Genomic DNA, 25,795 nt, shown 5'->3' on the forward strand with positions numbered 1-25,795 from the left:
GCTGGCTGTATATTGGTGGAGACCCGAACTGCCCAATTAGTGACTTCCATTAAGTTCAAGTCAACCGAACTTTATCTAAAGTCCGGCTGAACCCACCGAACTTCCATGGGTCCGCTCATCCCTATCAGAGACCACTGTCTTGGGCAATATATTGGGAAGTGACAATCAATTCACACTAACTCTATGGTGTTGTATCCAACTTTTGGTGGATAAGATCCTGTTCTAGGATCCAAAGTCCACCTTAAACTACAAAAAAAGTACTGTATTTTTCGAACCATAAGACGCACTTTTTCCCCCCCAAATGTTGGGGGAAAGTGTGGGGTGCGTCTTATGGTCTGAATGTGGCTGCGGGGAATGAGGGTGCTGTGGTGGAGCGGGTCATCAGGGGCATGAGCAGGCTGTAGCAGCCTGCCGTGACCACGTGGGCCCGCTCATTACATATGCACGCCCATGCTCCCGCCCATGTCTCAGCGGTGAAGCCGGCGCTGACAGGTGGGTGGGATGATGGGCGGGGGGGTGCACGCATAATTAACAGCCGGCCTGCATGATCACCCCCGGCAACTACAGCCTGGAGTGATCATGTGCGGCTGTATTCACTGCTCCCCGTGCATCATTATCAGCGCAGGGTGCAGTGAATCAGTACACTCACCCTTCACCGTGTGTGGAGCCGTCCCCCTGAAGCACCGATCATCTTCCTCTCTGTCTCAGCTGCAGCGCCACTGAGTGGAGCCATCACCGTTCTCTGCAGCATCGCGATGTCTTCCTGTCCGTGCTGGTCAGCTGATCTGTGTAGAGAGCGGTGAGCACAGCGATGACGTCATCGTGGTGCGCGCCGCTAGTGTCCACACAGATCAGCTGACCGGCAGAGACAGGAAGACATTGCAATGCTGCAGACAACGGTGACGGCTCCACTCAGCGGCGCTGCAGCTGAGACAGAGAGGAAGCTGATCGGTGCTGCAGGGAGTGAGGAAAGGGAAGTATAAACATTTTTTTTTCTGTGCCATAGGATACAGGCCATATACCAGGATGGGGTATTTTATGAGCAGGATGGGGGTATTTTATGAGCAGGATGGGGGTATATGAGCAGGATGGGGGGTATATAAAAGAATGGGGGTATATGAGCAGGATGGATGGGGGTATATGAGCAGGATGGATGGGGGTATATGAGCAGGATGGATGGGGGTATATGAGCAGAATGGATGGGGGTATATGAGCAGGATGGATGGGGGTATATGAGCAGGATGGATGGGGGTATATGAGCAGGATGGATGGGGGTATATGAGCAGGATGGATGGGGGTATATGAGCAGGATGGATGGGGGTATATGAGCAGGATCATATACAAGGCAGGAGGATCGTTACCAGAATGGGGTACCTTAGTAGAGAATTTAGGGACATTGTGTCATAACCACATTTTTTAGTTAAAATTTTATTTTCCTATTTTCCTCCTCTAAAACCAGGGTGCGTCTTACGGTCAGGTGCGTCTTATAGTCCGAAAAATACGGTATATGTTTTAAAATGGAGAACCAGAATGCAAGTGTGTGAACAGGCAAGTAGAAACCCTGAGACTTAAAAGCCTATCATCTAAAAGTGACAGTTACAAGGTGTAGCCACCACTCTAACAAGATAGGGCCAGTAAAAGAGGCCATTTTTTTCTTGGTGGTAAAATGAAATGCTCCCATTCCCCTCCACCCCAGAATCTGGATACTAAAAGACAGCACTAGTTTAGCTATTGATGCTGGGACAGGAAGTCACATTGCATTGCACTTACTTTTCTTATAGCACTCAGAATTTAATAAAAGTACAGAACAAGAACGTGTTCCTAAGGAAAGGACCACATAAAAGATTAAATCTTATTTTCTAGAGATCTCCACCATTCTGTTGGCTCCCCAACTGGAATGGCTATAGACACTTTTGTATTAAAGAAATGTATTAATATGTTTTGGAAATAAAAACAATATTCCTAGATTTAATTAAAGATTATTTTGCTGTTGTAGAGTCTTTGTACCTTCTTTGCTTATCTGGTTGTACCTCTACTTTTAAGACTGTTTCTGGCTGTGTCAGCTACCACTGCTCAGGAGCAGCAGCAGAAATAGAAAGGATGATGCACAGGTCAAACCAGAGCGTTTAGAGGGAGGAAAGCATCCAAGTGTTCAGGGAGGGCAGAGTACACATGCTGTAGATAGGAAGGAAAGCTCACACTAGGATGAAGACTGAGGGAAAGATCAAAAAAGTCTGTGTTGACAAATGGAGAGAAAGTAAAAGGGAAACACCCAAGGCAGAGATTTCAGGGAAAAGGAAAGTGGATAAGAACTCCCTCAAGACCTGTAAAATGAGAAATTAATTCAGGAATTAAGCAATGCTGATATGTGAGAGCCAGTGAAGGCAGGAGCATCCTGGGCACACAGACCTAACATCCAAAATGTTTTACTGAAAGGGGGGGGGTGAACACATGAGAGAACACACAAAATCAAATAAACACTCAAGCTATCCAACCTATCTGGTTGGCATGCAAAAAAGTACAAGTTCCCAGAATCCACATGGACCAATAATCAACATAAAATGATATGTAACAGTAACCATGTGGTAGCTTCCAAAATTCAAACCTATATTCCTCCAGTACGATATTTCAAACCATGACAGGGATAGGCTTTACCAAGACCCCTACGTGGGCCAAAAAACATTATGTTTGGGAATGCACGAAAAATACTTTTTTCTTTTATTTGTAACCAAGTGATCCACTACTTATGTTGAAATCAGTTTTTCATGTCAAAGGTCTGTATAGCGTTAAATGTCAAACAGTAGTAGATCTTTTTTGTGCTCCTTTATCTTGGTGTTATTGCCTGGCAGAATCCTATATGGCACAGTAAATGGAGGCTACAAAAATTATGATCAAAAGCTGTTTCATGTAAAATGTCAACAAAAGACAAGAAAGTATCGTCTCTACCCGGAGAAAGAAATGTTAAATTTCCAAAGTGGTCAAGGTGTTTTTATCATAAGAACTATGAATCTGTGGAATAGTCTACCTCTAGAGCTGGTCACAGCTTGAACCACCATAGATGGTTTAAAAAAAGGCTTGGATGCATTTTTAGAAGAAAATATCAATTAATAATGTAAATGCAAAAGGTTATTTTCTTAATGTTTGGTCCACTGGATCAACAATTGAGATCAAAATGGGAATATTAGCTCCTTTGGGGTGAAATGGATCATACATTGTGGTTATGCTTGTGACCCCTTTCTCCTTTCCCATCCTTGAGTTGAATTTGATGGACAATTGTCTTTTTTCAACCATATTAACTGTGTAACTCTGCCGAAATATGCTGCACAACTTAGCAATTATTAGGGTCTTCTTATATCTATCAAGTTTGAGGCTGACTGAAACAAACGAGGGAGAAGAGACCCAAAGACATCAAGATAGATAAAGTTGGTTAGAATTTTGAGAGATCTCCTCAAAGTGGAGTTAGGCCCGTTTCCCACATCCGGCATTTCGCCGGATCCGGCACGCATGCAGTGCAGTACATACCGTACATTTACAGTGCAAGCGCGACACCATGCGGTTGTGTGCTTCATGCACAAACGCATTTGTCCGCATGGTGTCGCACTTCCACTGTAAATGAATGTACTGCACTGCATGCGTGCCGGGTCCGGGGAAATGCCGGATGTGTGAAACAGGCCTTGGTGGAGTCTCTTACATCCAAGTCTATGGCTGATAGGAGGAAGGTTTAGGTTTATATGACAATGTCTATTTTAATAATTTTTCTAAGAAATTTCTTCGGTTTATGGATAAATTTACAACTGGGTGTTACTATTTGAAGCAGGAAGATAGCAGTCATTGTACAATCAATGCTGCCAGTCCTACGCCGAGTATGAACCCACCTCTTTCACAAAGGGAATTGTAATGCCTACTAGTCAATTTATGCATAGATTTTCTGGCAAAATAAAGGAGTAATGGTACAATGCCGAATTAGGAGAAAATAGGAATTGTTAATCATAGGGAATATAGGTATTTTCTAAAGTAGACATGCCAGGACAGCCATGGATTATGATGGTCGTTTATTCTACAAAGCTAAGATTTGCACAATAATTTGACTCGGATAAGTTATTATATGATATGGGTCTTTTGTACCACAGTAGATATTGTGGATGTCCAGCTTCCTCGTCTGTGGATTGAGGTAAATCACAGGAATGGTTTTTATTTAAACTTCAGCTGGTTTACTTATGCCTCATAAACCAGTCAAAATTAATAACCTCAAAATTGCCTTTGTCCGATGTAAAGGAACAAACAGAACTTCACAGTCCATATACTACTGCGGGGTCCATATAATATCTGGCTCTTTTAGCACAGGCACTCTGATGGAGGGCTGCAAACCTCCATACACACAGACAACAGACTGAAGCTACAGGTCTTACACTTGGAGCATTGCCTAGGGTGGAGATATGTGAACAGCCATCCCACCCATCTGTAGGACTGTTCACAAAAAGCCCTATCACGCTCTATTAACCCTCTCAGCATCACAGAGGCTATTAACCTTTGCTGAAACACATCTCCCCCCAGGATTTTACCAGTGCCCCTATTGCACAAAAAAAATCTAAACTATGGGCCCGATTCAATATCGCAACTGCACTTTTTTCTTTCACTCTTGGTGTTTACACCTGTTTTTTTTTTATTTGCCCTTAATTGTTCTTTTAATTTGCGCTTTTTAAATATATTTTATGTGTTCACCTATTTTTTGTTTTTTTGCCAGTGTTGGCAAAGTAAACAGTTTTCAGATGTTTTCAATTGATTCAAATACAACGTCTGGAAAATTTTGTGTAAATCTACTTCAGTTCTTCCCTGGAGCGATTTTTATGTAAGCCAGAAAAAGTTTATGTAATTTTGCATCACTTTATGAAACATGCCACTTTTTGCTAAAAAAAAGTATAGAGAAAAAAAATAACTGCCATTTTTTTTTTACTGTGCACAAAAAAGTCATGAACCAAGTGAGCCATTTGAAAAATTTAGAAAAAGAGGAGTGAGCAGTAAATGAGTTGCTAACCTATTGGGGTTTGACAAATGATGACAAGGATTTCAGAAGACAAAAAAGAAAAAAAATTACTTAAAAAACCCCCACAAAGAATGAATCGAGTCTAAAGGCCCCATCACAGCAGCCATATCGGTAGCGATATCGTTTGCGAGCGTACCCGCCCCCGTCCTATGTACGTCATGGGCAAATCGCTGCCCGTGGCGCACAAAATCGTTAGTAGCCGTCACATGGACTTACCTTCCTAGCGACATCGCTGTGGCCGGCGAACCGCCTCCTTTCTAAGGGGGCGGTTTGTGCGGTGTCACAGCAGCGTCACTAAGCGGCCGCACAATAGAAGCGGAGGGGAGGAGATGAGCGGCCGTAACATCCCGCCCACCTCCTTCCTTCCTCATTGCCGGCGGCCGCAGGTAAGCTGTAGTTCGTCGTTCCCGAGGTGTCACACGTAGCAATGTGTGCTGCCACAGGGAATGACGAACAATCTCCTTCCTGCAAAAATCAACGAAATTTTGAAAATGAACGACGTGTCAACGATCAACGATAAGGTGAGTATTTTTTGCTTGTTAACAGCCATTTGTTGGTGTCACATGCAACGACGTTGCTAACGATGCCGGATGTGCGTCACGGAATCCGTGACCCCGGCAATATATTGTTAGATACGTCGTTGCGTGTATTGGGGCCTTTAGTGTTTAAAGGTATCTTAGGAACTCGGGAGGCAATAGAACCTTACACCATACAGAATATATTTTGCATTCAAAAAGTGTACACAACACTCACAATAAAGTCATTCAGATGCATCATTACCTAACACGCGGTCCGGTCTGATGGGTGTTGCTGCTCTCGGTCCAGCCTTTCCTCAATCTTCTGGAATTGCTGTCCTCTTGCCCAGGCCTGTGTGCATGACTCATCCTGCGTTATTCACAAAAAGGCCTCCATTGCGCTCCTGCGCATACACACTTCTCTCTGCCCTGCTGTGAGCAAAGTACTGTAATGCACAGGCGCGAAAAAAGGTGACAGACTGCCCGTGCCTGCACATTACAGTATTTTGATCTGTCCTCAGCAGGGCAAATCAAGGTGTACCTGCGCAGGAGCGCAATGGAGCCCTCTCTGTGAGTGACACAAAACCCATCACACACACAAGCCTGGGCAAGAGGATGGCGATCCCACAAGATGGAGAAAGCGCCAGACCGGAGAACAGCGACACTCATCGGACTGGACCGCTGCCTAGGTGAGTATTATAAAGGTGTTTTTTACAAAGCGGCCTGGATTCTTATATATGGCGTTCCAGAATAATGTATATAAGGGCTCAGTGGTGGTGGCCGCAGCTAAAAGGGGAAAAACCTGATGACAGGTTCCTTTTAAAGAATTAAAAACATTATTTTGTGTTGCCATTTTCAGAGACCCATAATGTTTTCATTTTTCTAATGCAGCTGTGTGAGGGCTTGTTTTTTGTGTGGAGAGCTGACATCTTATAGTTACCACTTTGGGGTGCATACATTTTAAACGCTTCTTATTGCATTTTGAAGCAACCGAAATACCACATTTCATCACATTACCATAGTTTAATCGCTGTCTGATTGGGTTAATTAGATGTTATATATGGATAGATCAGACTGTTATAGATCCAGAAAATATCAAAATTATTAGGTGAGGAATGGGGGGGGTGAGATTCTATCTATCTATAATAATATTTTTTATTATTTAATAGTTACTTCAGTGGATATGAACCTGCAATCTTATGGATCGCTTATACAATAATCAGCAATACAAAAGTATTGTACTACATAGGGAAAAATCACAGTCTCCTATGATCATCAGCCAAAAGGCTTGTCTTCATAGGAGTACTGTTGTGCTCAGCTCTACCTGATAGGGTTAGGCCATGTGCACACGTTGAGTATTTGGTGAGTTTTTTTCCTCAGTATTTGTTAGCCAAAACCTGAAGCTGAATAATCAGAGGAGAAGTATACACGTCCCAACTTCTGAATTTATCACCCACTCCTAGTTTTGGGTAAGAAATACGGAGGTCAAAAATCTACCAAATACTCAATGTGTGCACTTGGCCTTGGATGCAGATGATGGCTGTATAAAACAGCCAATATCTGTCAGGAAACATAGAAGCTCAGTTCCTGAGCGGAGATCAAAGACAGGGCCCCGTTAGGCTGCTTTCACACTACGTTTTTTTAACATGCATCATGAACGTTTTTTTTAACGCAAAAACGGATCCAGTGCAAATGCGCTTTCATTTCAATGCATTTGCAATGGACTCGCGTCAACATGCGTTCACCTGCGTTTGCGTGCGTTATAGTGAGGATCCAGCGACTTGCAATTTTTTAACTTTTTTCAAAAACGCTACTTGTAGCGTTTTTGAGCTGCGTCCAAATACTGAAAATCGCTGGATCCTGACTAAACAGCATGCAAACGCATGTGAACGCTGGCATGCTGATAGACAGGATCCTGCTTGCTCTACTGAGCATGCCCAGAAACCAGCCTGGCGTGATCAGTCTCTCTCTCCCCCCTCTCTCCCCCTCCCTCTCTCCTTCGCCTGAGAGCGGCGGATGCTCGTAACCAAGGTAAATATTGGGTAACCAAGCAAAGTGCTTCTTAGTTAACCGATGTTTATCTTGGTTACGTGTGCAGGGAGCCGGCTCCTAGCAGCTGCGGACGCTCGTAACCAAGGTAAGTATCGTGTATTCAAGCAAAGCACTTCACTTAGTTACCCGATATTTACCTTGGTTACAGCTTACCGCAGCTGTCAGATGCCAGCTCCCAGTCTCACGTTCAGTTCCCCTCACTCCTGATCACATGACTCCAATGCCCGCCCATAAACTTCAAGTGACCGGATCCTGCAAAATAACACATGCGATTTTCTCTGCAAAAACAGGATCCGCTTTTGCAGCAAAAAAATGTTCATGACGCATGCTAAAAAAACGTAGTGTGAAAGCAGCCTTATCTGACGTAAAAGTTCATAATATATCAGAAAGGATTAGAATCACTTTTAGAGGATTACTCTAAACATAAGGGTGACAATTAATGTAGTTATATGTAAAGTGTACAAGTTAGAGAGAGAATAATAGAGCCTATAGAGGCTATGGACACCTTTCAAATAGAAAAAAATATTAGGTATGTTATTGGTTACCATTTTCAATTAATAAAATTGTATTTTGTTTCAGTCAGCAATTTTCAATCCATTTATTTTCGGACCCCCTGATGTGCAGTTTGCAACCTGATCCAATTTCAGATTAATTTATTGAGTGCTCCTCCCGATAATATTATAGGTTGCATGTGAGGTCTGTGTGTTTCCAAGGTGGTGCGGTCTTCACTTTCATGTATCAGCATAGCTCCAATACGGCAATCATTTCCTATGTGCGTTTTCTCCCTTGTCTGTATCCAATTTTCTCTGCCTAAGGCCCTGTGCCCACGGGAGTTTGCTTCTGCGGATTTTGCTGCGGGAAAACCTGCAAATTTATCTGGATTTTCCAGATAAATCCGCAGGTTTCAGCATGTACAGACACTCCCCATGTTATCCTATGGGACATGGGGAGTGCTGTGTCCACGTTGCAGAACGTGCGGTTGCGGAATATACTGCGGATGTCCCACAGCCGCACATAACTGCATGTCAATTATTCCTGCGGCATTACCTGTGGAAATCCCCTGCTTTGGCCCATACTTACCTGCCTTGGTAGCAGACACCCGGTCATTTTCCCTCGGTGCACAGGAGCAGGAAGGAGGAGGTGGGCGGGGCCTGCACGAGCTCCGGTCATGTGACAGCCGGAGCTAGTTCAGGCCCGCCCACCTTCTCCTTCACAGTGTAAACACGGCCAGAGACGGGAGAGAAGTGCTGCGTGATGGAGGTATGAACGCCCCGATCACTCAGCACTTGTTCTGCATTGAGGATGCAGTGCTGAAGCCATGGTACTGTATCCTCAATGCAGAATGCCCGCACCATATCCGCAGGACATTCTGCAAATAAACCGCAGCATGGGAACAGACAAAGTTGTGGTGCGGTTTTCTGGGAGCTCCTGCGGATATAACCGCAGGACACTTTCCCCCGTGGGCACAAAGCCTAAGACTGTAGATATTTCTCTCCCTCTCTACACAATGGAGCTCTATGTACAGCCCCTTTCTTGATGCTATCTCTAACACTGAGAGAAGGGAGGAAGAGAACCGACAGAGGTCAGAACCAGAAAAAGGAGTTCTGATGCACATGTATCAGTTTTGCAAAGTCATTAGCAGCAGTAAAATGGCAGAAAATATTAACAAAGACTGTTCAGAAAGTTGCTCAATTTTACACTTAGGAAGGAAAGGAACTAAAAAAAATAAATCTGTGCACAGCTGTAGATATCTATATTTAAATATTTTTTCAGCTTTAAATTCTGCAGATTATACACTCTTAAAAATCAATGTAACATAAGCTTTGTAAGTGGCACTTACCTGCTAGATCTGGTCTCAGTGCCTGTGCTATCTTGAGGACTTCCTGCAGCTTTCTCTTCTTCTGACCGATACATGAATACAAGAGATGGTTTCTCTCCAGGCTCTGTTCGACTTTCACTAAACCAATGGTGTCTTTGGACAGGTGGAGGTGGAAGCATATGAATAACTGTACCATCGAGCCCTACTAGCTTCCCTTCTTCTCTATCCTCACACCCTCCTTGTCCACTTCCATCCTTCTTCCTCCTGAAAAAACTTTTGAACGATATCCAACGACGTGGCTTGCCATCTGCTGGCCGGCGTGGCTGTGTTGCAGTATCAGTTGGTGAGGGTCGGTTAGCTCCAACTGGTTTTCCACGAGTTGCAAAGTGTTTGTGTAACATAGTGGCATGATAGGGTGAAGAAGTAGAACGTGGAGGTGGGAAAGGAGGAAGAGGTTCCGTGGTAGCAGATACAGTTGGGCTATCGTCGCTAGAAAGTGCAGGAGAATGCTTGTTTAAACTCACAGTTCCAAAAGTTTCACTTTGTGAGGAAAATAGTGTTTTCGGTCTTCCTAATGAACCAGTAAATTGCTCTGGATCAGAGTGGGTCTCTGGTGGACGATGATCATCACTACTGCCTGATTCAGGAGTCAAAGCTTCTGGTGGAGAACGAGGAGGCTGAATAGATGCCACAATCTGAGACAGGACACGATTTGCACTTTCACGTGCACAGACAGCTGTTTCCTGGGGTACTGGAGCAACAGACTCCTCTCTTTTTTGTGCTTTCGCAGGAGTTTCTATTTCTTCATATGTGTGACTTGCTACACTTCCAGTCTGACGTTTCTCCTTGTCCGGAGGTGGAGGAAAGGCACCTCCAGAACCAACAAAACTTCTGTAAATGGCTAAATTATCATAAGCACTAGGATTGATGAGGATGGGAACTTTATCAGCACTTTTACAATTGTGAGCATAGTCCGGTTCATCATGAATAATAATAGGAAAAGGTGGCATCCCTGCATTATTATAGCTGTTAAATTTGATCTCTGACAAGTTGGGAGAACGGACAGGGACAGTATGAGCAGTCAAGCCAGCAGTAGGTGAAGTTGGGGCAGACTTATAACAACTTCTTTTAGGAGCTTCCACATTTTCTGCTTTCGCAAGCTTCTGTCGAGGGCTTGTACTTGATGTCCAAACTTCCTGATAACGTGTAGCACTTGATTTTTTAAGCTTTGCATTCAAACGAGATCGGCATTCACCAGCCATAGCAGCAGAAACATCAACTACTGTATATGGCTTACAGACTGGTTGCTCCATGTTGACCACACGATATGGTTGAGCCTGTACCATAGAAGTATCTTGATTTGTATCTTGTGTTGTACTCTCTGGCATAACTGCTGATTCTCTCTCTGTAACTAAATTTCCATTACAAAAGAGTCCTCCAGAGGATGATGATGACGATGAAGAAGAAGTGGAAGATGAAGAGGACGACGGTGGACAAGATAAAGAATCAACCATTGACGTATCAGGGGAAGGTGACACTATATTGCATTCACCCGGTCCAACCACCTCACAACCATTAAGGATCTCATCATAGCTATCATCATAGTCTACAGCACACACCCTTTGTAACGACTTTTGACGTAATGGCACAGTATTCCACTTCTCTCGTTTCCCAAGTCTTCCATGAACAGGAGACAGACTGCCACTTTGAAGATTTGCAAACCTTGGTTGTCCCCTCATACGAATCTCCATTGCCAGAAGTTCTTCATCACTTTCTTCCCAGCTCTCCCTTTCCCCTTGATCTTCATCATCTTCTTCATCCCAGCTATCATCACCACTTGAAAACTCAGGATAGCAGAAGCGACCACCATCCATACCAATAACTGCACCCTGTTCTCCACTTAATGCTACTCTTCTAACACCTTTTTTTGGCACTCCTCCATCAGGACGACTTCCGGATAAACAGCTAGCGGGTGGCTTCCTCTCTAAAGAGCGGCGATAACACTGATTAATTCTACATAAAAAGTTTTCTCGTGGTGTTCCTTCTGAGTGAAGTGTAGGTTCTACTGGACTTAAGCCTGCTATCTCTTTCAGCACTTCGGTGAGTCCACTGCTACTCACATGGTTGTTATTTGTGACCATTTGTTCTGCCCCTGTGTTGTTATTTGCTCGATCATCATTAGATACAACATTCTGGGCTTGTGTTCGTGTGTTTTGTGTGGGCAGTGGTGACCTAGAATGACTCTGAATAGGATGACATACTGCACCATCTATAGCCATCATGGTAGGTTTCACAGCAATGGTAGGTTTTTTGGCTACAGGTGGTCTGAACCCAGTGGTCACACGTGGTCGTTGATTGGAAATTACTTTGGCATGATTTGCTCGGTAAGGAGGTGGTGGTGGTGGAGGAGGTGGTGGTTGACAAGGGTTGCCTCTGCCAAGAGCTGATAATTGATGCTGCCCTTTTGGTTGAAAGCAGTTCTTGCACTCCCCCGGTTTCCAAACATGCTCTGTAAATGAGCCACAAGCCGACATGATTGCAGGTACTGCAGAGCATGGCACCAGGGCAAAAAGTGGAACTTCACTTAGAATTTCATGGGATTCGTTAATGTAACAGGCAGCATCACTAATTCATGTACCTAAAAAAAATAAAAAATAAAAATGAGCATAACGTATGCAAAATAAGCAGGTTATAAGAAGCAATTTACATTATACTTCTATGTACATCACTATTAAAGCCGGAGAAAGCAGCGCCAGGTCATTCAACAGTTCCTGATCTCCAGTCCTCCTAGCACATGAAGAACACACGTGTGCCAAAATCACAGGACACGGATGGCCATATGCACCTTTAACACGGACCTTGAAAAATGTGCGTTTTTATCTCGGATGTGTGAAGGGGGCCTTATACTGGTCACTGGAAGTTCAACATGGCAAAGAATTCTCTGAGGATCTGAAAAAAAGAATTGTTGCTCTAGATAAAGCTGGACTAGGCTATAAGAAAACTAACAACTCCCTGAAACTGAGCTGCAGCACGGTGGCCAAGACTATACAGTGGTTTAACAAGACCGGTTCCATTGAAAGATGGCTTCACCATGACCCAGCAAAAAAGTTGAGTGCATGTGCTCAGCGTCATGTCCAGAGGTTGTTTTTTTCAAAACAGACATATAAGTGCTGCCAGCATTGCTGAAGATGAATTAGGCAGGGTTCACACTGCATATCCCCACTATATATAGCCTGCACAATGAGAACGTTTCAGTCCTCAGACGGAGGCTATGGGGAATTCTAAAGACACTAGTTAAGCACCGTTCTCCATCCAGCATCCAGGCCCTAAAAGAAGTTATTTTTAGAAGAATGGAAAAAGATAAATGTTGCAATATGCTGCCAACTTGTTCAATCCATGCCCATAAGACAAGTCATAGAGGTCATACAAAATACTAGATGTAGTAGATTTTGATATAGGTGTATTCATTATTTAATCAACTAATCTGAGTAAAACTGAAGACGGTAAAGAAAGTGTCCTAATTATTAAAGGGGTTGCTCACTACTTGCACAACCCTTTCTCATTCCCATGTTTGGCCCCATTAAAATAAAAAAAAGCTTATACTCCAAAATTTTGACAAGACAGAGCTTCATAGAACTTTTTTGTCATATCATGAAAGTAAGGCTAAAGGGCTTGTCTATTAGTTGGATAACTCCTCATTTTCGATATTTAGCCCCATTAAAATAAAAAAAAAAAATAAAAATCTTATACTTGCCTCCCGTGCCATTGCCGTTACAGCGGTGCTCGGGTTCGCGTTACAGGAGCTCTTGTGAGGTTATGACCAGACACGAGACCGTGCCCAATCAGCGCGACCTCTCTATCCCCGCATTCACTCACTTCCTGTTGAATAATCATTTGTCTGGAGGTGGGGGGAGAGAAGTCACGCTGATTGGGTACAGGGCTTGCGTCACGTCTTCACAAAAGCCCCGGGAACGCGAGTACCAACACCGCTGAAACAACGATGACACAGGAGGAGAGTAGAAGTTTATCTTAACGGGGCCAAACATGGAAAATGAGAAGGGGTTGTCCAACTATTTGATAACCTTTTTCAGCTTACTTTCATGATGACAAAAAAAAAGTTGACAAAATTTTGGAAATTGTTCTTATGTCCAGTGAGATATTGATTTAAATCTTACTTTGCAGAGTGTACTGATTTCTGCTGAGTACTGAATATACGATATAGCTCAGTATTTTGAAAAACCACAAAAAAAGAAGAAAAAAAGTATGGAGTAACATAGCAAACTATGGGAAATAGGATTTTGCAAAAAAAACCCCAAAAACATCTATGAGCCTATGGGTGATAGATACCACTGTATGGCATCAATCACAGGCATCTGTTTAATGGACACATCATTAGCTTTCAAGACAAATCCATTAAAAGGGTGTTATTATGGCCTAAGGGTGATGGATGTCTAACAATAGTATCCGTTACCCATAGACTGCAATGGCTCCAGTTAACGGATACATCATGAGAGGCTCACAGTGTGTCTGTTATTCAGATCCCATATTAGTCTATTGCTGATGGATGCCACTGTTGAACATCCATTGTAACCTGCATTTAATGTATGTATCGGGAGCTGTTCCTGGCTGGTATGTTAAACAGCAACCACTAATGCAATGTGAACATAGCCCTAGCTTTCTTTGTGCTGCCGGCCTTTTTACTACCGTACATCAATACATCTGGATAAATCAATGATGTGGTAAGGATTTTTTCTCCACGACACTAGTATATTTCTTTTACAGCGCTCCTGAGTTTCTGAAAAGCTCAGTAGGTATCGTACACAATCAGAACAAATGCTCCACAGTACCAATCATCGGCTATAAGTAACGCTCATAACACAATGACAAATACAAGCTTATTAATACAAAGCTGCATTAACAGTAATATACTAAAGCAATGCAATAAAGACACTGCCTCCACCATACGCCGTAGTGACTGTACCCTGTACATTGGCTGTGCCAAACTCCCACTCAAAAAAAGCTCTGCCAACCGAATTGTTTCACAGAAAATGTCTAAATATATAGAACAGCGCATCACCAGTCTCCCCCTCAGTAGCTGTCAAGTAAATGGAGATCCAAAATATACAACACGAAAACGGTCCTCCTTTGCCAACTCATCTTCTAACTGCTGTGCCCCGGTAGTCCTTGCTCCCACCTCTCAGAAACCACGACTGCTCTGCTGCTTTATTTGTCCAAGCACGATATGTGACCCATAAAGATCTCCCGTCTGCCTACAAGCTTTCTTCTCATGGTTGGAATGATGATCTTAAGTAGTTTTCAAAACTTAATTTTTTCAAAAGTTATTAAAAACATTTTCTTCTCTGACCTTCTGGACATACAACTATTTTCGTCCTGACCCTACCACCAGCTATTCTGCTCTTCACATTCCAGGACCATCTCCAGAAGCTTTCAGCTAGGATACTCGGAGTTTGTTTCCATCCTGGCAGAAGTTTCCAATATTCCACTGACCCCTCTACATTTCCAGGCTTTGCCGCATCAGCTGTTCTCCAATACTGGTTTCCGTTTGGTAAGGAAGGAAGACATTAAGAGTCGGATACTGGGAATGACCCCCCCCTCTCCTTCTCCAACACCACCTCAACCTCCTGCCTCTGAATCACACATGGGTGTGAGGGGATAACTCCCTGTCAGAGCTCTGCAGACCATCACTCTGTTAACCCTTCCTTGACAGGACTTGGAAATGGAGGTACATATGTATACACATAGATGTGTGTGTGTCGCTACCATCCAACATGTATCAAGCCCATAGCCACCTGGCACATTGATAATACACATATACCCTGCGTATGCCAGAAAGTTCTACTCTTCCTCCATTGTCGGCCTTTTCCTACAGCAAGTGGCTCGGAGATTGACAGAGCCCAGCATGTGCATGTGACAGTACGTAGGCGGTATAGAAATGTGACAGCACAGACTATGTATATATGTGCCTATAGGTCCAGCTTCCCTGCCTCCCGGGCCTGGGAAGAGTTACAGGAATGCTCGGTATGTCTGGGGGGGTCAGTCTGGGAGCAGGGAAAGTATGTGCTATTTACAGGACAATATGGGGGAGGAGGCTCGCCACCCAGTCAAAAGCCCCAAAGAGCATCAATGGAAAAATCTACCCTAACCACACAAAGAGGGCAGCTCTTCTTTAACCGTGCGATTGCCAGTCATGGTCATGCTTCGAGAATACAGAAGAGATGAAAATTACATATGTGAATGGCACTGATCCTGCTGCGGACCTCCAGCTTCTGCCCCCACTGTCCACCGATGCAGGAGAGCAGGTTACCATTCTGGAGAGACTGGTTCCATGCCACAAGCACGCGGAGTACAATAAAAGATCACATACAGTAAAAACGCAGACGATTACATATAGCTCGCCCATATTACATGCTCTGTCCCTACATGTCAATCCCACAGATTCATATCAAGCCAAAGCAATGCCAGCACTCACCAGAACAGGCGTTTAGCTGATCTGTCCCTGCAGAGAAAGACGGTCACACTGCGCTGATCATCTGAATATGTCTGTGACAGGACAGCCTTTGTATGACAGAAAGCTATGTGTGTCTTTGTGTCACAGCAATCTGTGGCTGCTGACGGCAATGGAGCTCAGTGTACCAGAGGATAGCCGTGCAGTGTGACAGCCTGGGGCGCCATGCCCATGGACATGACATGTAGAAGAACAGTGCCAGCGTCCTGTGTGTCACAGGCTGTGATGTGTGTGAAGGCTATCCGCTGTGTAGAAATGCCTGATCTGTGTATGCTTGCTGCTGGCCTGTCTCCCAGCCAGTGTGTCTGCCTCCTTCTCCTCTGTCTATCTGCTTCTCCCCCTGCAGGGAATGTTAAGAGCAGCAAGCAAATCATTTCCTGAAGGAGGAAGGCACACATCGCTTTTTTTTTTTCACCCTCTCATAAATACGCTTCCCCCGCATGTACAAATACACACGGTTCTCATCTGATGCTCACATGCACCGCACACACTGACACACAGTAGCCACGTATTATGCAATGGGCCGAAACGTACAGGCCGCAAAGGAGGCAGGCAATGGAAAAACGAAGCACAAAGCCAAATACCACATCTGGAAGTGTAACAACGGCACATGCAATATTCTAGAACAAAAAAAAAATAAAAAAAAAAAAAAATAAATAAATAACATGGATATATGAGATAACCACATACATACATTTTATATATATATATATATATATATATATATATATATATACATATACACATATACACACACACACATACATACACATATACATACATACACACAAACACACTGCATATACACATAAATACAGTAGGGAAAGCAAGTATTTATATATTACTGATTTTGCAGGTTTTCCTACAAAGAATGGGGGGGGGACTGTAATTTTTATCGTAGATACACTTCAACTGTTAGACAGAATTTTAAAAAAAAATTTCAGAAAAAAACAAATTGTATAATTCTTCAATAATTAATTTGCATTCTATTGCATGAAATAAGTATTTTATCACCTACAAACCAGCAAGAATTCTTGCTCACAGACCTGTTCGTTTTCCTTAACCCTTTCACGACCGGCCGATTTTTCGCTTTCCGTTTTTTTTTTTCGCCATTCTTTTTCTGAGAGACGTAACTTTTTTATTTTTCAGTCAATATGGTCATGTGAGGGCTCATTTTTTGCGGAACGAGCTGTACTTTTAAATGAAACCATCAGTTTTACCATATTGTGTACTAGAAAATGGCAAAAAAATTCCAAATGCTGAAAAATTGCAAAAAAAGTGCGATAGCACTATGGTTTTTGAGATATTTTATTCACTGTGTTCACTATATGGTAAAACTGATGTGTGGGTGTGATGCCTCAGGTCAGTGCGAGTTCGTAGACACCAAACATGTATAGGTTTACTTTTATATAAGGGGTTAAAAAAAAATCGGAAGTTTGTCCGAAAAAAGTGGCGCACGTTTTACGCCATATTCCGTGACCCGTAGCGTTCTCATTTTTCGGGATCTTAGGCTCAATGACGGCTTATTTTTTGCGTCTCGAGCTGACGTTTTTAACGGTACCATTTTTGCGCAGATGCTACGTTTTGATCGCCTCTTATTGCATTTTGCGCAAAAGTTGTGGCGACAAAAAAACGTCGTTTTGGCGTTTGGAATTTTTTTGCCGCTACGCCGTTTACTGATCAGATTAATTGATTTTATATTTTGATAGATCGGGCGTTTCTGAACGCGGCGATACCAAATGTGTGTATATTTTTTATTTTTTTAACCCTTTAATTTTCAATGGGGCGAATGGGGGGTGATTTGAACTTTTAGGTTTTTTTGTTTTTTTTTAATTTTTTAAAACTTATTTTTTTACTTTTTTTTTTTATTTTACTAGTCCCCCTAGGGGGCTATTGCGATCAGCAATCCGATCGCTCTGCAGTATCTGCTGATCACAGCTGGAAGGCTGTAAACAGCAGATACGCTGTCTTTCTCTTTTGCTGTGCCCCGGGCACAGCGAAAGTGAAACCAATTCATGTGTAGTACAGGAGTCATCACATGACCCTGTACTACCATGACAACTATCGGGAGTCACGTGATCGCGTCACGTGACTTCCGGTTTCGGCGGTAAGTAAAAACTTTACCGCGATTGCGCTTATAATGGCGCTGTCATGTATTGACAGCGCCATATAAGGGGTTAATCGGCACGAGCAGATAACGATTCTGCTCGTGCCTAGCAGGCACACATCTCAGCTGTGAAAATCAGCTGAGATGTGTGCCGATCGCGGCATGCTGCCGCCGGAGGACCGCGGGCAGTAAGATTATGTCATTTAGGACGTAATTTTACGGCCCGCGGTCGTTAAGGGGTTAAGGAGCCCTCCAACTCCGCACTCATTACCTGTATTAATTACACCTGTTTGAACTCGTTACCTGTATAACAGACACCTGTCCACAAAAATCACACTCCAACCTCTACACCAGTGTCAAGACCAAAAAGCTGTTTAAGGACACCAGGGACAAAATTGTAGACCTGCACAAGCTGGGATGGGCTACAGGTAGGGCTGAGGGGATCTGAACTGTAAAAGTTCGGATCCGCACAGTTTCAAAGATTTCCGAGTGCCGGGACCGGATCCGGCACTGTGGAAAAAAATTGAAAAATAAAAGAAAAACAGAAATAAAATAGCGTTTCATACTTACCGAGACTCGGTGTCATGGCGGAACACTGCTTCCGGGTCACGTATTCACTTCCTGTACTGTGCATCTATATACACAGCTTTCCGTGTTTTCCCCGCCCACCGGCCGTCCTGCCGCCTGTGATTGGTTGCACTCAGCTGACATGCTGCCACTCAGCTGACATGCTGCCACTCAGCTGACATGCTGCCACTCAGGGTGGGGGCGCGTCTAGCTGCAACCAATTACACACGCCGGTGGGCGGGCAAAACAATGAATATTGAATTGTCGGCTACGGAAGGGAAAAGCGTGACCCGGAAGGAGTGTGCCGCCATGATACAGCCTCGGGTGAGTACACCGTGCGCACTGCTCCCCCCCCATCCCCTTCACAAACGTTTTTAATCTCCGGATTCTGGTCCTCATTGACTTATATGGGCACCGGAATCCGGAGCGGATCCGGATTTCATTTTCAATCCGAAAGGGATCCGGCAGTCCCAGATTTTGGTGGATTTGATCAACTCTAGCTACAGGACAATAGGCAAGCAACTTGGTGATAAGGCAATAAATAATGGTGCAATTATTAAAAAAGGAGGAAACACAAGATGACTCTCAAGCTTACTCGGTCTGGGGCTCCATGCAATATATCGCCTCATGGGGTAAGTATGATTCTGAGAAAGGTCAAGAATCCGCCCAGAACTACAGGGGAGTACCTGGTCAATGACATGAAGAAAGGTAGGACCACAGTCTCAAAGATGGCCGTAACACACTATGCCTTCATGGATTAAAATCCTGCAGGGCACACAAGGTCCCCCTGCTAATGCCTGCACATGTCCAGGCCCATCTTAAGTTCGACAATGACCATCTGGATAATCCAGAGGAGGCATGTGGTCAGATGAGACCAAAATAGAACATTTTGGTATCAACACCACTCGCCGTGTTTGGAGGAAGAAGAAGGATGAGTATAACACCAAGAACAGTGTCCCAACTGTGAAGCATGGGGTTGGAAACCTCATTCTTGTGGTGGTGCATTTCTGCAAAGGGGACAGGATGATTGCGCCATATTGAAGGGAGGATAGATGAGGTCACGTGACATGAGATATTGGCCAACAATATCCTTCCCTCAGTAAGAGCATTGAAGATAGGTAGTGGCTGGGTCTTCCAGCATGACAATGACCCGAGACACACAACCAGGTCAACTAAGGAGTGGCTCCATAAGAAGCATTTCAAGGTCCTGGAGTGGCCTAGCCAGTCTCCAGACCTGAACCCAATAGAAAATCTTTGGTGGGAGACGAAACTCAATGTTGCCCAGTGACAGTCCTGAAAGCTGAAAGATCTGGAGATGATCTATATGGAGGAGTGGGCCAAAATCCCTGCTGCAGTGTGTGCAAACCTGGTCAATAACTACAGGAAACGTCTGACCTCTGTAATAGAAACAAAGGTTTCTGTACCAAATATTAAGTTCTGTTTTTGTATTATATAAAATACTTATTTCATGCAAATTAATTATTTACAAATGATACAATGTGATTTTCTGGATTTTTTTGTTGGGGATTCTTCCTGTCACAGTTGAAGTGTACCTACGATAAAAATTACAGAACTCTCCATTCTTTGTAGGTGGGAAAATTGGTAGTGTATTAAATATTTATTTTCCTCACGATATATAACCAAAACCATAACCAAAATACTGAATTCGGGATTTTTTTTCTATTCATCACATTAGTTCTCTGGCCCATTATTTGATGTGACCTTGGCGTATATAACAAAGAATGAAATAAAAAAAATGCAAAACCTCACACTGTATACTCTAAGCATATCCTCAGGGCTCTATTAACCAGGCCAACAACAATAGTGAGTCCTTTTATCCTCCATCAACCCCGAACACAATTAAAAAGAGTACTAAAATGTTACACAATAAAAATCTATACTATGGGGCCCATAGGTAATATATAACTTTGCACTGAGATACGTTGCACTCTTCACAACTTTTGCTGGCATATATGTCAGCTGGAGGGCCATAGTGTGAACAGGGTCTGATGTATCAAAGACCAGACATGATTCATGGTGTTGTCAATTAGACAAAGATTTTATTTAAATCAGCAATATAAATCCTTAAAGGGAACCTGTCATGTCATTTTTCGATATTAAACGGGCCAGAAAGTGTTATAAATGGTGCAATGTACATCATTAACAAGGTTTTAAAAAAAAAAAAAAAAACAAAACAAAAACAACAACCATGTAGTCATCTTAAAAAAAAAAAAAAAAAAAAAATTGTTAGGTGAATGCATTTCATACCTTAGCTTTCAGTCATAGGGGTTGTGGTATTGATGTCTTCAGTCATTGTCAATCAACATCAGTCATGCTATTTTTTTTAATTAATTAACTCACGCCCCCCACATTAGAAATGATTGCCGTGAGTGCCCCGACAATCTCCCCTATAATCCCATCCAATGCCCACTAAATCTGGGTGTACGTCCCCACATTCATTATGTAATGTGTGCATGCACCAGGCTGCTGACGTCACTTTGGGAGTGTGCACACTTACCGCGTCCCTATTACAGGCATCTCTGTCTTCTCTCCTCGCTCTGCGCGACAGTGCGCGTTTTTGTACTTGCAGTTGTCACTCTGCGCATACCTAGGGATGTCGGTAATAGGGACGCGCTAAGTGCGTACTCCCAAAGTGATGTCAGCAGCTCGGAGCATGCGCACATCACATAATGAATCTGGGGATGTACACTCGGATTGAGTGCGCATGCCCAGGCAGCAGACATTTAGTGCACCAGAGTGGGATTACAGGGGAGATTGCCGTGGCGTTGGAGCTGTCATGGCAAACATTTCTAATGTGGTGGGCATGAGTTAATTAAAAAAATAGCATGACTGATGTTGATTGCCAGTGACGGAAGACATCAATAGCACAACCCCTATGACTGAAAGCTAAGGTATGAAATATATTCACTTAACCATATAAAGTCTTTTTTTTAAGATGACTACATGGTTGTTTTTTATTTTTGGTATTTTAAAGGGAACCTGTCACCAGTTTTTTGGCCTATAAGCTGCGGCCACCTCCAGTGGGCTCTTATATACAGCATTCTAACATGCTGGATATAAGAGCACAGGCCGCTGTGTAGAACATAAACAACACTTTATAACACTTACCTAAACGGTCGGTGTGAAGCAGATGGGTCGGATGGGCGTCTCCGTTCTCCGGTACCGCCGTCTCCTCTTTTGGCCATCTTTGCCCTTCTTCTTCTGAAGCCGGGGTGCATGATGTATCCTACATCATCCACACAAGCCAACACTGGGGTCCTGTGCAGGGGCACTTTGACCTGCTCTAAGCAGGGCAGATCAAAGTATTGTAGTGCGCATGAGCGGAACCTCAGTGCCGGTTATTGTGGATGACGTAGGACACGTCATCCACACTAGCTTCAGAAGAAGAAGGACAAAAATGGCCGAAAGAGGAGGTGCCGCACCCGGAGAATGGAGACGCCCATCTGACCAATCTGCTTTACACTGACCGTTTAGGTGAGTATTATAAAGTGTTTTTTATGTTCTACACAGCGGCCTGGGCTCTTATATACAGCATGTTAGAATGCTCTATATAAGAGCCCACTGGTGGTGGCCGCAGCTTATAGGCCCCAAATCTGGTGACAGGTTCCCTTTAAAATCCTGTTAGTGATGCACATAGCACCATTTAAAACATATTCTGACCAATTTAAAACACACACCATGGCTTGATATCACTGGTTTACAACAAAATATCATTAGGACAATCCATTGCTTATAGCAGGGGTCATGTACAAATTGGTGTCAGAACCATTGTCATCCAAGAGCACAATCAGGTCCTACAAAATCTCACAACTGAACAATCCCATCATGCGATTACTATTCTGTAAGACTTCATGTGGCCGTCCATGGGGCAAGTTACTGCTGCCTATTTATGATCACAGTCTATGTACAGCATTGACATTTCTACAATACTATAAAATCAGATAAAGGAAATCTCCACATTACAATAGAACAAGAATACAAAGCGATGTAATTCCACCGGCCAGTACCCTAAATGTATTTGTGTGTACTCCATAAAGATGGATTCCCAGGGGTGGATAATATTCCAAGAGATCAAGGCATCCCGGAGGAATCCCCATCCCATTACAGGCGGATTTTCTTCCCCAGCTAATGGATGGCTCATTGAAGGATACATTATACCATTACATGGTGCCATTTGAAGGAACAAGTAACTTATAAATAATACCAGAGCTTGAAGGCAAAATTGCAAACCCTCATCTTAGTTAATTGTGATCTAGCAGCCAAATTAAGAAACTAAACACCCATAAAGGGGCGAAATAGGAAAATGGTCCAGGAAATTACTACTTCCTTGGCTACATAAAGAAAAACAAAGAAATCTAGATTTACAGGTCCGTCTGTATTTACTAGGGACAATTATTATATATAAACTGGAAGGAGATGAGCAAATGTGATCGTAAAATGGAAAGTACTGAAATGTCCCCGCTATTCATTTCTCCATTACACTGACCAGTCAGGAGTCTGGGAAAGCTGAGTGACAACCTCAGTGGCAGCCATAACACTGATAGCTGTCAATAAAATAGTCAAAGAGACAAACGCGCATGTATATATATGTGTATGTATGTATGTATGTATGTATGTATGTATGTATGTATGTATGTGTGTGTGTGTTCTGCGTAACCCTACCGACACAACGGATTGACAGCTACCAGTATACACTGTGTGTAAGAAGAAAAAAGCCAATCAATGGTGTGGCCTTATTGGACTACTTGGCAGCGGGTTTTCTACTCCTCTAGTGATAATCTCCTGCTAAGAAGACAGTGATTTTATCAAAACTACACCAAGCAGCCCAATAAGTGAGACATCCCTGTAATGCGGGTCCCTGCCCCTCATTTATTCTGCTCTCTGATTAGATAAAAAAAAATCTGGTGGATACCCTATAGTACCTGTAAGTTGGGGCTTTCATATTTTGGACCTGTTTTTCTACCACGTCTCTTGGATGCCCAATAGGACTGAGATTTGGAGAATTTGGAGGCCAATGGAGTACCTTGAACTATATCATGTTCCTCTAAACATTCCTGAAGAATGTGTGCAGTGTGGCAGAGTGCATTATTGTGCCATTAGGAGATACCGTAACGTGAATGCCAGGAGCCCATGTTTTCCGGCAGCACCTAGCACATGACGCTGTCTTCTTATTTGCACTTTAAGATGGGGTCAGTATGAGCCCTCTCACCAGTATGAAGCCACGCACACCTCTCCAGAGCACCCAACAATGCACTGTGGCTCTGATCATCAAGACTTCTATTTTTATGGTGAAAATTAAGATGAATTTGTCAGCCACCCTCGGCCATGCCCGTTCATGGATAAGCTCTGCCTCCTTTTAAAAAAAAATTGTCGGAGTTTGCAGTTACTGGAGTAAAAATGCCAAACGTCACAAAATTTGCGCACAACTAAGTAGCGAAAAAAATTGCAACATTTACAACAGTTTTATGCCAGAATTATAGCCAAATAGATGAATCTGAATATTCTACCATATTCCTATCAAGCCATAAAGTTTAGTACTTTTTCTGATGGACCAATCTAGCCTATGTGTATCAATGGGGTCATCCATGACTTAGGTTATCAACATCAGATCAGTGGGGGTCAGATACGACAGCCTCATTAATCAGCCGAGTGCCGCTCCTGCTTTGGCAGGGAGTACACAAATTACAAAATTGTGCTACTTCTGCTTTGTACAGTGAATAGGATCTAGTCTCAGCCTAGGCACTACTGAACACTAAACTGTATATGTAGCTGTGCTGCTCCAGTTCTGTACAGTTGGTGCAGCAGGAATTGCAAACAGCTGCTCTGTTGGGGTGCCCCAAGGACAGGTTTGTCAATGTATAAGTCATAGACAGCCCCTTTAAATGGACATAGCCTTGAGGATCCTGATGTCCCTACTTGGACTACTTGTGGGATATACTGACCATACCAGGAACATCCTAGAACGCCACCATTTTTGTGACACTGACTCAGTTTAACCAACACAGTTTGGCCATTGTCAGTTACTCAGCTCTTCATATTCTTGCACATTTTTTCCTGCGGCTGGATAATTACAGTCACAGTACCTCTCAGATTGGTTATCAGTGTAAACAATAAGTATAGTGAAGTCATAATTGCCTTATAATACAATTGATAGCTACGGTGACCATCATGATGCAGCTGCATCCCGAATGCAACTTGGTAGCACGCTGCAAGTGCACGCACCATCTTGTGTGACACTACGCTCAATGTTATGGCTGATCGATGTATACACTATGCAACAAATTACTGGTGCGCAGAGCAAGTATGACAAGTTCCAGGTAAAGGCCTCAAATCAGACTAGAAATAGAGTGAGGCCTACAATAGGTATTTAAAAGGAATCTGGCAGCAGGTTTTTGCCACCTCATCTGACAGCAACTTAACATAGGCAAGGAGATTCTGAATCCAAAAGGTGTATCACATAGATTACTGGCTGAAGCCTTCTGAAACAATCAGAATTTAGAGTCAGGAACAGAGAAGAGCTGAGATAGCTGACCCCACCCACACCAGGCTCTCAATAGAGATTGTGCATTGACAGTGAGGTGTCAATCACAGCAGGGGGCGTGTCGGACATATCTGCACCTGCCTGTCTAGTCCTGTAATGATAATCACAGGGTAATAAACCCTTTCGTTTATGTAAACAATAGCACTCATACTGATCAGAGATGCACGGTTGCTTTCTGTATTTTTAACTCTTGCAGCATGCTGTCCTCGGCTTACATAGCAAAAAAATGCTGACAGATTCCCTTTAACCATTAAAAGTGTTGTCTCTGATTAGACATAGCGGATCATCACAGGTCTGGCTCCTGACACCTGGTTTTACTGGTGGATGCCAGACATTTCTGCTTCAACAGAAACTGGGACATAATGGGAAATGTAGTACTATATAGCTGCCATTCAGGTAAAATACATGACGGCTCTCATCTGTAAGAGAGTTCAAATTTGGTGTGCATCTTAAGCAAAAGGCCAATCACTATCACATTCATATGACCCAAGACTGGATTTGGACAATGTAATAATCTTGATGATACAACTCCGAGCATTCAGTACACCGCCACCAACTAGCTTCAGAAACCTCTGGCAGTGCGTTAATATGGCTGGGTGTAAC

General features: G+C 43.3%; 1 protein-coding gene across 2 annotated transcripts in view; it reads right to left on the reverse strand.

Moving 5' to 3' along the window:
• Positions 1-25,795, reverse strand: part of PEAK1 (pseudopodium enriched atypical kinase 1) — a 45,217-nt gene that overhangs the window by 10,810 nt on the left and 8,612 nt on the right. Inside the window, exons 1-2 of one of the 2 annotated variants that reach the window (XM_075345569.1) lie at positions 15,921-16,296; positions 9,452-12,068 (exon numbers count right to left, since the gene is read on the reverse strand). In XM_075345569.1, coding sequence (XP_075201684.1) covers positions 9,452-11,964 — 2,513 coding nt within the window. In that variant the 5' untranslated portion in view covers positions 11,965-12,068; positions 15,921-16,296. Of the gene's footprint in view, positions 1-9,451; positions 12,069-15,920; positions 16,297-25,795 lie in introns of those variants that run through there. The other variant, XM_075345570.1, reaches the window with a different exon arrangement.

This window comes from Anomaloglossus baeobatrachus, chromosome 4 (assembly GCF_048569485.1).
Source record: "Anomaloglossus baeobatrachus isolate aAnoBae1 chromosome 4, aAnoBae1.hap1, whole genome shotgun sequence".
Lineage (NCBI taxonomy): Eukaryota > Metazoa > Chordata > Amphibia > Anura > Aromobatidae > Anomaloglossus > Anomaloglossus baeobatrachus.